The sequence below is a fragment of the Homarus americanus genome, unplaced genomic scaffold, assembly GCF_018991925.1.
Source record: "Homarus americanus isolate GMGI-L3 unplaced genomic scaffold, GMGI_Hamer_2.0 scaffold32583, whole genome shotgun sequence".
In the NCBI taxonomy this organism is placed as follows: Eukaryota; Metazoa; Arthropoda; class Malacostraca; order Decapoda; family Nephropidae; genus Homarus; species Homarus americanus.
In genome coordinates this window covers 11341294-11356384 of record NW_024713129.1, presented here as the reverse complement: position 1 = coordinate 11356384, position 15091 = coordinate 11341294, and the positions used below count along the sequence as shown (strand labels likewise).

The 15091-nt window shown below is 40.2% G+C and overlaps 1 protein-coding gene across 1 annotated transcript; it reads left to right on the top strand.

The window, feature by feature from the left end:
• The first annotated feature begins 13128 nt into the window (after positions 1–13128).
• On the top strand, positions 13129–14673 carry LOC121871153 (cuticle protein AM1159-like). The gene is made up of 3 exons (XM_042373299.1): positions 13129–13211; positions 13317–13561; positions 13979–14673. Exons 1-3 carry the CDS (start codon positions 13203–13205, stop codon positions 14145–14147), a joined length of 423 nt encoding a protein of 140 aa, XP_042229233.1. The 5' UTR covers positions 13129–13202; the 3' UTR covers positions 14148–14673.
• The last annotated feature ends 418 nt before the right edge of the window (positions 14674–15091 follow it).

The following is a 15091-nucleotide window of genomic DNA, read 5'->3' as shown; positions in this document are numbered from 1 at the left end:
CATTTGTCCTCAGATCCAGTGTGTGGGTTATTTGAACACCCACCGGCTGCGCCGAGTACGTGGATACCTAGCAGTGAGCGATATATGGACGATGTCGTTGATTCGACATGATCAACTTGCTCCAGTCGGCCTCGTGGGCCTTAGACCCCAGACTCGCCATGTGTCTGGCTACCACGGATCACAACAGCGGTCGTCAGTCGTTTAGTGTTCTACTCTGGGTCATGCCTTGAAGTTATTTGGTCCACAGTGTTTGTTGTAAATGTTTGGGGATAATTCTGGAATATTATTATCCAATGTTGGGTAGTGAACCCATGTAATTTGTTGGTATCTGTATTCACATATTATGGGTTGGTAGTGCATATGCCATATGCACAACCAACAGTTATTGTGAAGTATCAGCTGAAGTTCGTCTTGTAACGGTGTGTAATGCCATGTAACACCTGTAATGTTGTAAGAAGCGAGAATATCTGATTGGAGTGACAGATGAGTAAAGCCACGAAGTTGATCCTGGTAACTGTTACTGTAATGTATCACCAGTAATGTGGGAGAAGTAAAAGTACCCACTTGGAATTCCAGATAAGTAAAGCCAAGGAGTTGTCATTCATCTGTATGTAATGTGAGAGAAGCCAAGGGTTGTCCCAGGTAACTGTTAATGTAATGTAACACCAGTAAGTTGTGAGAAATAAGAGTACAGTATCTGAGTAAATTGCAGTTGAGTTAAGCCGAGGAGCTGCACCTTGGAGTTGTATGTTAATTATTTCTTTCTCCCTACTTTGATTTTATTAATAAACCTTTTCTTAGAGTACATTAGAGGTATTCTTTTCCAGCAGTATGTTACCTTTATTTCCGTCCAAGTGACCTTGATACCAGAATTACGATACCCATGTGCCCTAGATCCTCGCCGTGCTACCAAAGAACTGAGGTTATGTAGTAACCATGAACTGAAATATGTAGACAGAACTATTGAAGGAAATAAGACAGAGAGAAAAGTATGAGTAAGATAAGGGTGGCTACGGTGGTTCAGTAAGAAGTAGTAATGTGCCCCCTCTCTTCAAGGGTGGCAGCTTGCGTTGAGAGATAAGCCCCCCCCCCCTTACAGTTAGTCTGTTCTTTATTACTTTATTATGAACTTTGTGGTCTTGGGCAGTGAGCCAAGCCAAGTTTACTGAACAAGTGCTAAAAATATGAGAGATCCCGCCCTCCCTGTGTCTTGGGGCCTCCCCTTCAGCAGGTGTGAGTCAATCCTGCTGTTGTGTAGCGTCAGGTTGCAGGAGTTAAGATGGCGTCACACGGGCACTCATGCCATTAATTTTCGCTTTCGGCTAGTACTGGTGGCTAGTTTTCTGGGGCTAGTGGGTGGTTTTGGGGGCTAGTGGCTGTTTTTTGGGGCTAGTGGCTGGTAAAGGGGAACAAGAGGCTGGAGTTTCATCTGCCAGCTGCTGATTCTTCCAGCTCGACGTGTTGGTCTTCAAATAATAACTACCATCAATTCCCCGCAGTCAAATGAGAACCACTATTGTATTAAATTAAAAGTTTAACGAAATTGTGTATTATGTATTAAAGTGATGAGCAGTTATCGTTTAGCTATTTAGTAAAACTCAATAAAATACTCAACAACAGCTAATTTGAATCAGTTATTTACACCCTTCTCCTCCTCCGCTTATTATCATTTATCTCTTTATTTCTACAATCATAATTAAAAAAAACCCAATCGAATGAAACTTTAAATTATTAGAAACAATTAAATTCATCCTCAAAATATAATAAACAAACAGTATTAATTGAGGATATTACAATGAGTTTAGTCTGTTTGTGCAGTAATAAGGCGTTCATCCTTCTCACCAGCGAAGGACCAGACCCCGGAGCGTTTCATCTCACGTTTAAACACAATACAAAGCAAGAGTTGTAAGAGGTAACGATTCATCATCAAGGTCTTCTAAGGCATCTATCTATCTATCTATCTATCTATCTATCTATCTATCTATCTACTGGTTTAGCTTCAGTCGTTCCTCCGTGCTCCCAGCGACAACAGAACAGTATTCCCACCGTGTAAATAAACTTGTTATATATGCGAGTAAAACCACTGCTGATAAATGTTGCCGGTATAAGAGTCCGTGTGACTATAGTGTGGATGAAGCATAGTGTGGATGAAGCATAGTGTGGATGAAGTATAGTGTGGATGAAGCATAGTGTGGATGAAGTATAGTGTGGATAAAGCATAGTGTGGATGAAGCATAGTGTGGATGAAGCATAGTGTGGATGAAGTATAGTGTGGATGAAGCATAGTGTGGATGAAGTATAGTGTGGATGAAGTATAGTGTGGATGAAGCATAGTGTGGATGAAGCAAAGTATGGATGATGCACAGTCTGGTCTGTAACATGACACAACTTGAATTATGACATGACATGAAACGCTGTGTGACCTGAAATGCTGTGTGATCTGAAATATAAACTACTGTAAACTGAAGCATCACCTGAAGTGTCACTCCTAATACTTCACGTGCCCCAGACCTCATTATACCCTATGATGGTGCCCTGGCATCTAAAGTTTACCTTGGCACCTGACCTTCCCCTAACACCTGATTAAAAGTTGAGGTCACTTGAACCCCCCTCCACAAAAAACGGAAAACGCCAAAACGTGGTGTGTCTTGTAGGGCAAAGGTTAAAGTTCAAACACACACACACGCAACAAATATACACACATGCATACACACACATGCATACACACACACACACACATGCTCTCTCTCTCTCTCTCTCTCTCTCTCTCTCACACACACACACACACACACACACAGAGAGATAACCAGACAGGCAGACAGACAGACAAACACAACATCTCTCCTCTACTGAAGCGCTGTGTAAAGGGCAAAAGGGAAGATTAGAGGTGGCCGACTTAATTAGACAATGACCCACAGGTATGGTGGAAGCAGGTGGTAGGAGAGAGGGGGAAGGAGGGTGGAAGGAGGGAGGGAGGGAGGAAGGTCAGGAAGGCTGGATGGAGGGAAGGAGGGAAGGACGGATGGAAAGAGGTAAGGATTAATGGAGTGAGGGAGGTTAGGAAGGCTGGATGGAGGGATGGAAGGGGTGAGAGAGAGAGAGAGAGAGAGAGAGAGAGAGAGAGATCCTTTCTTCATTAAGCTGAACCACCTTGACCGGGAAGAAGATTAAATATCGAGAAGAGGGGTTCACCTGTCCCCCTCCCCCCTCTCTCTCTCTCTCCTGTCTCATTTATCAAGGAATCCTCAAGGTAGGAGTGAGAGAATATCCTTTCATTTTAGATATTCTTAGTCCAATATCGGCGCCAATCTTGAGTTTTCTAAAGCACTGTGACTTAACTTCAGTCATTCCTGTGATGAGGGGAAGTATGTATGTATTTAGTATAGGTTTAATTTACTCGAGTAGGAACTGTCATGAGCTATCTGTCTACCTCATGAGACAGATAAAATAATAAAATAATAAAATAATAAAATGATAATAAAATACTAATAAAATATTAATAAAATAATAATAAAATAATAATAAAATAATGAAATAATAAAATAATAAAATAAAATAATAAAATAATAATAAAATACTAATAAAATACTAATAAAATAATAAAATAATAAAATAATAATAAAATACTTAAATAATAATAAAATAATAATGAAATACTAAAATAATAATAAAATACTAAAATAATAATAAAATAATAAAATAATAAAATAATAAAATAATAAAATAATGATAAAATAATAATGAAATAATAAAATAATAATAAAATAATAAAATAATATAATAAAATAAAAATAAAATAAAATAAAATAATAAAATAATAAAATAATAATAAAAATAATAAAATAAAAATAAAATAATAAAATAATAAAATAATAATAAAATAATAAAATAATAATAAATAATAAAAATAAAAATACAAATAAAAATAAAAATAATAATAAAAATAATAATAAAAATGATAATAATAATAAAAATAAAAAAAATAATAAAAAAATAAAAATAAATAAATAAAAAATAAAAATAAAAATAAAAATAAAAATAATAATAATAATAAAAATCATAATAAAAATAATAATAAAAATAATAATAAAAATAATATTAAAAATAATAATAATAAAAAAAAATAAAAAATAAAATAAAAATAAAATAAAAATAATAATGAAAATAATAATAAAAATAATAATAAAAATAATAAAAATAATAATAAAAATATAAATAATCATCATCATCATCATTATTATTATTAAAACACCATAAAATATCAATCATTTTTTTCCTAATTAACAAACTATACAGAACCTCCAACCCACCCCCACCGGCCCCTCCTCCACCTCTGTCACCACCACCAAAAACAGCGTCAGCATCACCCTAACACCCAACCCGAATTAGACACTTAACATCTCTCCACAACGTAAGAACCTTTCAAGAATCATCACCTGAAGGTTACAATAAACTTCTATCTACATCAGGTATAAGGAAGCAATCAGGTATAAGGAGACATCAAGTATAAGGAAACAATCAGGTATAAGGAGACATCAGGTATAAAGACCCAGTTTTTTGTTAATTTTTTTATATAAGGTTGTCAGTAATAGGAGGTCGACTATATATTTACTTCGTGACCTTTTGATCTCCCTGCGGCGTCCTGTGAGGCAGAGGCGTGACTTGTTTAGCAGTGGGGGGGAGGAGGAGAGAGAAAGGGGAGGAGGAGGAGGAGGAGAGGGAGACGAAGAGGTAGCAGGAGGAAAATGAGGAGAGGGAGAGGAAGGAATAGAAGGAGAAGAGGAGAGGAGAAGGAGGAGGGGGTGGGATTTTTATTAGATAGATGGATAAGTTGAAGGATGGATGAAAGGGGATGGTAGGGAGGTGTAAGGATAATGGATACGAGAGAGAGGTGAAGAGGGATGGATGGAAGAGGAGGGTAAAGTAAAGTCATTGTGGATAGGGGATAGGTAGAATACGTAAGTAAGTATAGATGTATTTCATTTGGATAGGGAATTGATGGATGGTCAACGTGGATAGGAGGAATGATGGATAGTACAGGGTATAGTAATTATATCAAGGGGATGACGCAGCTCCACTTTAGATAGGAGATAGGGGGTGGATAGACAGCATGGGTAGATAACATGGGTGAGAAGATAAAAATACAGAGTGGATAGACAGGATAGACAGATGGGCTTTTTCAGGAGTAAACACCAAAAAACAGGATGAGGAGGTCAAGGTGATGAGGAGGAAAGGACTAGGATGGAATGGTTGGTTAGGACCTCCTTGATCCTGTGGGGAGAAGGACGGGGGGAGGGAAAGGGAAGGGTAGGGAGGAAGGGGAGATGACGGGGAGGAAGGAAGGAAGGAAGGAAGGAAGACTGGAATTAGGGAGGAGGCGAAATGACCGGATGGGATAAGGGAGGAAGGGTGAGGAGAGAGGGGAGTTGAATGGTTGAGGGGGGCAGGGGTAGAGGAAAGGACGTGATGGAACTATGTAGGTGTGGTCCCATGAAGGTTAGTCGGGGTGCCAGCCAAAATGTCAAGAGGTAAGTCTAGTACCTTGATCTACTGCGGGCCGGAGTACCTCACGTTCACAGGGCATCACGGAGGACAAGGGAAGTACACTACCTCACGTTCAGGGCCACACCTTTAGGGTATTATGGTGGGGAAGGGAAGTACCTCACGTTCAGGGCCACACCTTTAGGGTATTATGGTGGGGAAGGGAAGTACCTCACGTTCAGGGCCACACCTTTAGGGTATTATGGTGGGGAAGGGAAGTACCTCACATTCAGGGCCACACCTTTAGGGTATTATGGTGGGGAAGGGAAGTACCTCACGTTCAGGGCCACACCTTTAGGGTATTATGGTGGGGAAGGGAAGTACCTCACGTTCAGGGTATTATAGTGGAGAGAGAGAGAGAGAGAGAGAGAGAGAGAGAGAGAGAGAGAGAGAGAGAGAGAGAGAGAGAGAGAGAATAACAAACGAACGAACGAACATAAGACGAAGAAGAACATAAGAAGAAGAAGAACATAAGAACATAAGAACATAATAAAATAAGGAGTCTGCAATAGGCCGGTTGGCCTGTGCATGGCAGCTCCTGTCGAGAGTTACTACCACTCTCTATCATCCATGAATCTATCCAGCCTCCTTTAAAACTTTCCAGAGTTCCAGCACTTACTACAAGGTTACTAAGCTTGTTCCACTCGTCCACCACCCTATTTGTGAACCAGTTCCTTCCTATCTCCCTCCTAAACCTAAACTTATCCAACTTAAGAAGAAATTTCCCTCAACAAATCATTACGTTGATACCACTGTTTGTCTGTCTGTCTGTCTTCCCACGTTTCTCTGCCTGGATGATTCTGTGACCAGAAAGCAAAATAGGACACTAAAACATACATACATACATACATACATACATACATACATACATACATACATACATACAAATTGATGTATTCTAATGATGTAATTACATCTACAAAAAATAAAATCTAAAAACAAACCCTCCCGCTGGCAACACCTAACCCACCTCATGACCTAATAGTTTCCAGTTACCAATTTCCTCACAATATAAACCCGCTTGAAGGGGCAGTAAACACACTGTGCTCATGACGCCCAGTGACATACTTATGACGTCATGAAGCAGGTAGGTGACACTCCATGGTGTTGATGACGAGTGACATTAAATTCCTTATGTAAATATAATTGATGGTAAGGTAAATAGCTCATGGGAAACACACACACACACACACACACACACACACACACACACACAAACATATATACACACACACACATATAACACACATAAATACAGACACAAACGTACATATATATAATAGGCTAAATGTTTGTGTGCTTTACAATGGAGAGAGAGAGAGAGAGAGAGAGAAAAAACATACACACAGACCACATATAAATCTTGCAGTCATATATAAATTCATATATATATATATATATATATATATATATATATATATATATATATATATATATATATATATATATATATATATATATATATATATATATATATATATATATATATATACCTTTTGAATTCATAAAAATGTTCGCGACAACAAATTATATATATGACTTTTAAATACCATGACCGGCTGTAGAGTCGAGTTGTCTTGAGGCACTAATTTATGAATCTGGAAATGCCATTGTAAGGAAGTGAGTGTATAAGAATGTATATATTGTTGCAAAGTGTGGAAGTGGGCGGCGTAAGGGCAAGGCGGGCAAGGGGGGCGGGCAGGGGGGTGAATACCAATTATGTTTTTCCTCTATATATTTTTTGGGGGAGGAGGACCGCTTCTTCTTTCTCCTCCTCCTCCTCCTCCTGTTATTTCTTCGTTCTCTCCCTCCACCTCCTCCTCATTCTTCTTCCTCTTGTCTTCTTCATCTTCTCCTTATCTCCTCCACTGTGTTTCTCCTCTCAGTTATTGCCATTCTTCTTCGTCTGGAGGATCGTTATCAAGGATTCTCCCTTTCTCATGTGATTTATAGCGTTCTTCTATCTCTTTTTTTTCTTATTTACTGATTATTATTTTGTCTCTTTATTTAACCAGGTAACTGTCAGTCCTAATGAAAGTCTCTCTCTCTCTCTCTCTCGTACAGAAACCTGTTAATCCTTTGTGTTATTTCTCTGTCTGTCTGTCAGTCTCTCCCTGTCTCTCTCCCACACTGTCTTTCTCACTCTCTCTCTCTCTCTCTCTTTCTCCTCGCTGTCTTTCTCACTATCTCTATCTCCCCATCATTCTGTCCTTTTCACTCCCTCTCACAAATAAATCTGCCTGTCATCTGTCTTCTTCTGTCTGTTTTTCTCACTGTCTGTCTGTCTGTCTGTCTGTCTGTCTGTCTGTCTGTCTCACATAAATCGGCTTGTCATCTGTATTGCTTTGTTTCTCTCTCATTCTATCTGTCTGTCTGTCTGTCTGTCTCTCATTATATCTGTCTGTTTGTCTGTCTGTCTGTCTGTCTATCTGTCTGTCTCACACACACATGCACCAGGGAGTCATTTGTGTTACCTAAGCAAACTTGCCGGCGGCTGCAATCAACCTTTGACTTCCCTTCCCTCAGCTGCTGTTTCCTCTCCCTTACCATGATAGACTCTGTGACCCCGCCCCCTCACCATGATAGACTGTGTGCCCCTCCCCCTTACCATGATAGACTGTGTGACCCTCCCCCTTACCATGATAGACTCTAGTGCCTCCCCCTTACCATGATAGACTCTAGACCTCCCCCTTACCATGATAGACTGTGTGCCCCTCCTCACCATGATAGACTGTGGGTGATTCTCCCCTTACCATGATAGACTGTGTGACCCCTCCCCTACCATAGATAGACTTCTATGAACTATACTAAAAAAATAAGCAGGTGAGATACAGGTAATAATTCAGGACGATACGGAAGAAAAAATTATTGTAACCGGAAGTATATTTCATTTATTTATTTATTTTATTTATTTATTTATTTATTTTATTTATTTATTATATTTATTTATTATTATATTTATTTATCTTCATCAATTATTTTCGATGAATTAATTACGTTATTGCTGAATTTTTTGGTGTACTAATTCCAAGATGAGAGAGAGAGAGAGAGAGAGAGACATGCACCCCTATTAACTTCGACACCAGAAAAATAAAAAAAACAACAACGAAGAAATATTAAAAAACAATAATAATAATAAATAAAATTGAAACAAAATCTTGAAGTAATAAAAAAAAATTAACGTCAATTAAACACACACATACACACACACACACACACACACACACACACACACACACACACACACACACACACACACAATATCTGTTTATATCGACGTCACACTACGCTCCTGTGCTGTTCGCCTGCTGTTGAACCTGATAAGGATTGTGATGAGATAAGGAGCTGTGGAGAATAGGATTTAGTGGAGAGGAGAAATGGTGAGGGATGCTCGCCTTGGTGGATGCTCGCCTTGGTGGATGCTCGCCTTGGTGGATACTCGCCATGATGGATACTCGCCTTGGTGGATATGAGTGAAAAATTAACTTTTCATTTTGTTAACTGTCCAAATCAACATGATGGATTGAATAAAATTAGTCTGTCAAATTTTCATACCTGCTTAAACCTGTATCTTGACAGTAAAGTTGAACACCCATTTGAACAAACACTTTTCTTCTCTTTCTCGTGTGTACATCATCAGCACCTAATCTAACCATACAGTTTTTTCTCCTATTCGTATATACACATCATTAACAACTATACTTTGTCCTTACTTTCTAAAATGATAAGATTAAAAAAAAAAGATGATTTTATGTTAGTATATACACTTTTCATTCTTATTTAAGTGTTTAAGTCGACAATGAAGTTAGGTGACACACTTTTCATTTTTCTTAAGTGTGTATATCGTTAGTAAATACACCTAATACACCTTTTCATATTCTTGTAAGTAAACGTAAAACTAATCAATGAAAATGAACCACCTACCCTCCCTTCCCTTCCCTTCCCTTCCCTCCCTCACTGTCCTACATGTTAAATGGGAAAGGTGGCTGCATGGCTGGACGGCTTGGTGGGTGGGGTGGATGGGTGGGTGGGTGGGGTGAGTGGGTGGCTCTTCTACCACCCACCCCACACCCCCCTTTACCTTCCGACACATTCACTTCTTCTGGTCTAGTCATATGTCGCTTTACTGTTTCTCACGCTGTTGAAAGACTTACAGTATTTTACCTCAGAGCTGTTATGTTATATTCTTTTTGGTTATGTTTTGGTTAGGTTTAGGTTAGATTACGTTACGTTTAGGTTAGGTTTGGTTTAGATTACGTTATGTTTAGATTAGGTTGGGTTATGATATGTTTAGGTTAGGTTAGGTTAGGTTTGGTTCGCTTAAAATAAGTGTATATACAAAAAAATAAATAAATAAATAAATCAGGAAAAAAAAATTGTTGAGTTTCTTATCAATAAAGAAATAACTTTTTAACTAACTAGAAATATGTACTTAAAAATATATTATTTTTGTGAGTAGAGGTCAAAGATAACTGAGCAGTCGAGATGACCGTTGGTTCTAACGGTGGGGAGAGAGAGAGAGAGAGAGAGAGAGAGAGAGAGAGAGAGAGAGAGAGAGTACCACCCCAGTTGTTGCATATCCCTGTATGTGTGTGTGTGTGTGTGTGTATGTGTGTGTGTGTGTGTGTGTGTGAGCAGCACAAACGTTTTATTGAAGTTAATTACAATATTTTTAATTGGTTATATCATATGAAACCAAACTAGGAAATATAGCGGTGAAATATAATGGTGAAATATTGTGGTGAAATATAGTGGTGAAATATAGTTGTGAAATATAGTTGTGAAATATAGCAGTATAATATAACAGTGAAATATTGTGGTGAAATATAGTTGTGAAATATAGCAGTATAATATAACAGTGAAATATAGTGGTGAAATATAGTGGTGAAATATAGTGGTGAAATATAGTGGTGAAATATAGTGGTGAAATAGTGGTGAAATATACTGGTGAAATATACTGGTGAAATATACTGGTGAAATATACTGGTGAAATATAGTGGTGAAATATACTGGTGAAATATAGCGGTGAAATATAGTGGTGAAATATAGTGGTGAAATATAGTGGTGAAATATAGTGGTGAAATATAGCAGTATATTATAACGGTCAAATTTAGCAGTATAATATAGCAGTGAAATATAGCAGTAATATATAGTGGTAAAATATAATATATGATATGGCAGTATAATATATTAGTGAAATATAGCAGCATAATATAGCAATGAAATATAGCAGTAATATATCGCAGTGAAACATAGCGGCATAATATAGCGGTACGATATAGCGGTAAGGTTAAGTAGGTGTCAGTTCCCACGGTATATCAACATCCTGGTATAACTGTGCGACTGCCTATATGACCTCAGTGGATGACCTTTGACCTATAGACAGATTGACGTTATTATTATTATAATTATTTATTTGTTAGTTACCATTTTTTTAGAATCTTGTATGTATGTATGTATGTATGTATGTATGTATGTATGTATGTATGTATGTATGTATGTATGTATTAAAAGACCGTCAAACATGCGCTCAGAAGGAGAAAAATAGTTAGACAGAAAGTAAACCCAAGGCACAGACAGACAGACAGACAGACAGACAAAGAGACAGACAGACACATCTCACGCCATTTGCCTCCTCATGGTCATAGGTTTTTATCCACTTATCAAAACACTTTCATATCTCCTCCCCCCTTCTCTCCCTCCTCCCCTTCCCTCCCATTTCCCACCCCTCTCCCTACCCTCCTCCTTCCCATCACTCTTCGCACCTCCCCATCACTCTTCGCACCTCCTCACTACCCTACCTCCTCCCCATTACTTTCAGCACCCCTCTATTCCTTTCACCCCATCTCCTCCTCTCCTCCCACCTCCCCATCCCCCACCATCACTTTCAGCATGCCGCTCACCCAAACCACCCCCACCCTTTCTACTCCCCTCCCCACCTCCCCTTTCCCTTCCCCCTCCCTCTTCCTCCACTTCCCCATTTATACATGTCACTATCAGGCATCGCCAAGGGAACTTAACTGCACCTAACTGTACCTCGTTCAAGACCACAGAGCGATGTACCGTTAAGGGAGGGAGAGAGAGAGAGAGAGAGAGAGAGAGAGAGAGAGAGAGAGTAGATCAATTTTGTTGGTAATAATACGACTGAATACTAAAACTACAGCTACCATAACAAACTACCATAACTAACTATTAAGTATCATTAACTACCATATCTTTAGCTGCCGTGTGTGAAGATCCCATAATTGTACTTGCCGTATAATTAGCTTTATGGAATATAGCTTCGATAACTTTACATTAATAACCGTAGCTGACATGCTTTTCCCTTTCATAACAAAGGTACTATGCTTTTTAGCTTATTTAAGGTTAGCTGTCAGAGTCTTAACTTTCATTACTTCAAGCTGATTTAAGATTAACTGTCATAGTTTTAGCTTACATAACTTAGCTTATGTGGCTTTAGCTTTGGGCACTGTGGTCTGGTTCTCACGCTAAGAGTAGCTGTGATGGGAAATGTGGTGAGGGAAGGAGGGAGGTGAGGGAAGGAGGGAGGGAGGAGGGAGGGGAGGGAAGGAGGGAAGGAGGAAGGAGGGAAGGAGGGAGGGAGGGAGGGAGGAGGGAGGGAAGGAAGGAGGGAGGGGGAGGGAGGGAGGGAGGGAGGTGAGGAAGGAGGGAAGGAAGGAAGGAGGGAGGAGGGAGGAGGAGGAAGGAGGGGAAGGAGGGAGGGGAGGGAGGGAGGGAGGGAAGGAGGAGGGAGGGAAGGAGGAGGAGGAGGAGGAGGGAGGGAGGGAGGGAGGAGGGAAGGAGGGAGGGAAGGGAGGGAGGGAGGAGGGAGGGAGGGAGGGAGAGAGAGAGGGAGGGGAGGGAGGGGAGGTGAGGAAGGAGGAAGGAGGGAAGGAGGGAGGGAGGGGAGGAAGGGAGGAGGGAGGAGGGAGGAGGGGGAGGGAGGTTAGGGGAAGGAGGGAAGGAGGAAGGAGGGGGAAGGAGAGGGAGGAGGGAGGGAGGGAGGAGGGAGGGAGGGAGGGGAGGTGGGGAAGGAGGGAGGGATGGGAGGGAGGGAGGGAGGTGAGGGAAGGAGGGAGGGAGGGAGGGAGGGATGGAGGGAGGGAGGGAGGAAGAGTGAGAGTATTGAAAGCGAAAGGAATTGGGAGTAAGATTGTTGTTGTTGTTGTTGTTGTTGTTGTTGTTGGTAGTAGTAGTATCTTTATTATTAGTGTTATTTTTATACGTTTTACCTTCACGATTACCTATTTTTAGAGGAAACTTTCACTTCGATAATGTTACAGAATATATGAAGCTGAATGTTTTATCTCTGCTAAAAAAAAAACTACAGATGTTAGTATGCAAATTAGGTTGATCTGGAAACATAAACAGACTGACACGAACAAGCGTAGATTTCAGAGGGAAGCTGGGCCTAATGATGGGGGCTGACTTGTCGTTCTTTATCCCTTTCTCCTGCTGGGTAATTGAGAAATGAGGGGTTCCTGACGACGGGGCGGGGCCTGACGGGGGTGGGGCGGGGCTGGGACGAGGTGAAGGGGTCATGGGGGGAGGTCGGCCCTCTCACTGTTACGCCATGTATATATAAGCTGCCGACACAACCTCCACCACATAACCACTCACTGTTGTAGCCTTTCACCACTACTACTACCAATACCACCAGCATGAAGTTTGTGAGTATTAGGAGGATTATAGCTGTTGAGAGAGAGAGAGAGAGAGAGAGAGAGAGAGAGAGAGAGAGAGAGAGTCTGGCACTTCATCACCTTATCACCTCCCAGGTCGTGTTAGCCGCCCTGGTCGCCGTCGCCGCCTGCGCCAAGCTACCTGGAGGACAGGAGGAATTTGTAGAGCATCATCAAGAAATTTTTCCACAGCGGCCACAGTTCGCCATCATCCGCGACGACCGCTTGGCGCCAGAGGGAGCCTTTTACAACACCGACGTAGAGACTGAGAACGGCATCATCTTCAGCGAGAACGGCCATGAGGGCTCCCTTGGCCAGAGCAACGCCGAGGGCTCCGTCTCGTAAGTAGAGGACGCTCCTGTATCTGGCTTTGTGAGTAGAGAACACGCCTATATCTGGCTTTGTGAGTAGAGAACACTCCTATATTTGGCTCTGTGAGTAGAGAACACTCCTATATCTGGCTCTATTGTCTTGTTCCACTCTAACCCATGCTCTATATATTGTTCTGTTGACCATATATATTTTATCCCTCTATCCATATTATATCCATCGATTAATATTCTACCTATCTATTCACATTTTTCTCTACCCATTACTACTGTATCGGTCTATCTCTCCACAAGCTATTTATTTAACCACATTTATCTATGTATTTAATCTATGCCAGAATATTTATCCACATTATATCTATCTATTCATTCTATAACATTCTATCTAATTATCTCACTCCGTCTCTCTCTCTCCCTCTTTATCTCCAGGTACACTTCTCCAGAGGGTGATCTGATCGAAGTTACCTACGTTGCTGATGAGCTGGGATTCCGAGCCGTTGGTGCTCACATCCCCACTCCTCCTCCTCTCCCCGCTCACGTTTACGAACTCCTCCGCATCGCCGAGGAGCAGAGGGCCGCAGGCATCACCTTCGAATAAGACGGACGGCGATGACGAGCGGAGTACCCAAGGACGATGATCCCAAGTTATTTAGGGAGGGGTCGTGAAGGGCTCCTTTGAGGGTCATTTCGACGTCGATACGAGGTTACCTTTATTCGACATCATCCAAGGGATATCTAGATGTTTCTTGAAGTCATCCTTTAGAGGGTTAGAGAGAGGTCTTTTCAAAGGGTCATGTGAGGAGAGTTCAAATTTAGGTATGAATGTTATGAAGTGTCACCTGTATAAGGGACACCTGAGTGGCAACTGAATGAGTGTCACTTGAATGAAAAGATCTACTGAATGATTGCCACTTGAGTGTCTTCAGCCGTTAAGTCTCCATTCCACGGTGTCAGAAGTAACAACCTTTGACACCGTGTAGCATGTGACCCTTGACCAGACCAGATATAAGATCCTTCACAATGGACATTCCTCTTCTAGTCTACGGCGACACACACACACTTTTTTATATTTACACCACAAATTTTCTTAACGATTAACTAAAAATAAAGAACATAAACATTAACCTTATTATTCTTCAACCTATTATAATGAATGACATTAACCACCAGAATGTGAGAAACAAAAAAGAGCTGAAAACAGGTTGAAAACATGTATAATACGTGTTTATAAATGGTTAAAACTAGTTCATAGTAAGTTTAAAACATGTATAAGACGAGTTTAGAAGTTAAATCAGTCTCAGGTTCCATACAGGTTGAGAACAAATTAAAGAAAAATAACATTGAAGACTGGTATAAAACAAGTTCGAAATAAGTTCAACAAGAATATAAATAGGAAAATAATGAAAGAATAATTCAAGACAGGTTCAAAACGGGTTCGGAACATGTTCAAATTACTCTGATAGAAAAACAAAACACGTTTCTTTTTTTTCAAATTAGTTTCAAAATAGGTTCCAACGAAGCTTGAAACAAGTACGAAACAGG

Coding starts and splice junctions, on each gene's coding strand:
- LOC121871153 (XM_042373299.1), top strand. Junction 13,562..13,978: donor AACGCCGAGGGCTCCGTCTC/GTAAGTAGAGGA, acceptor CTTTATCTCCAG/GTACACTTCTCCAGAGGGTG.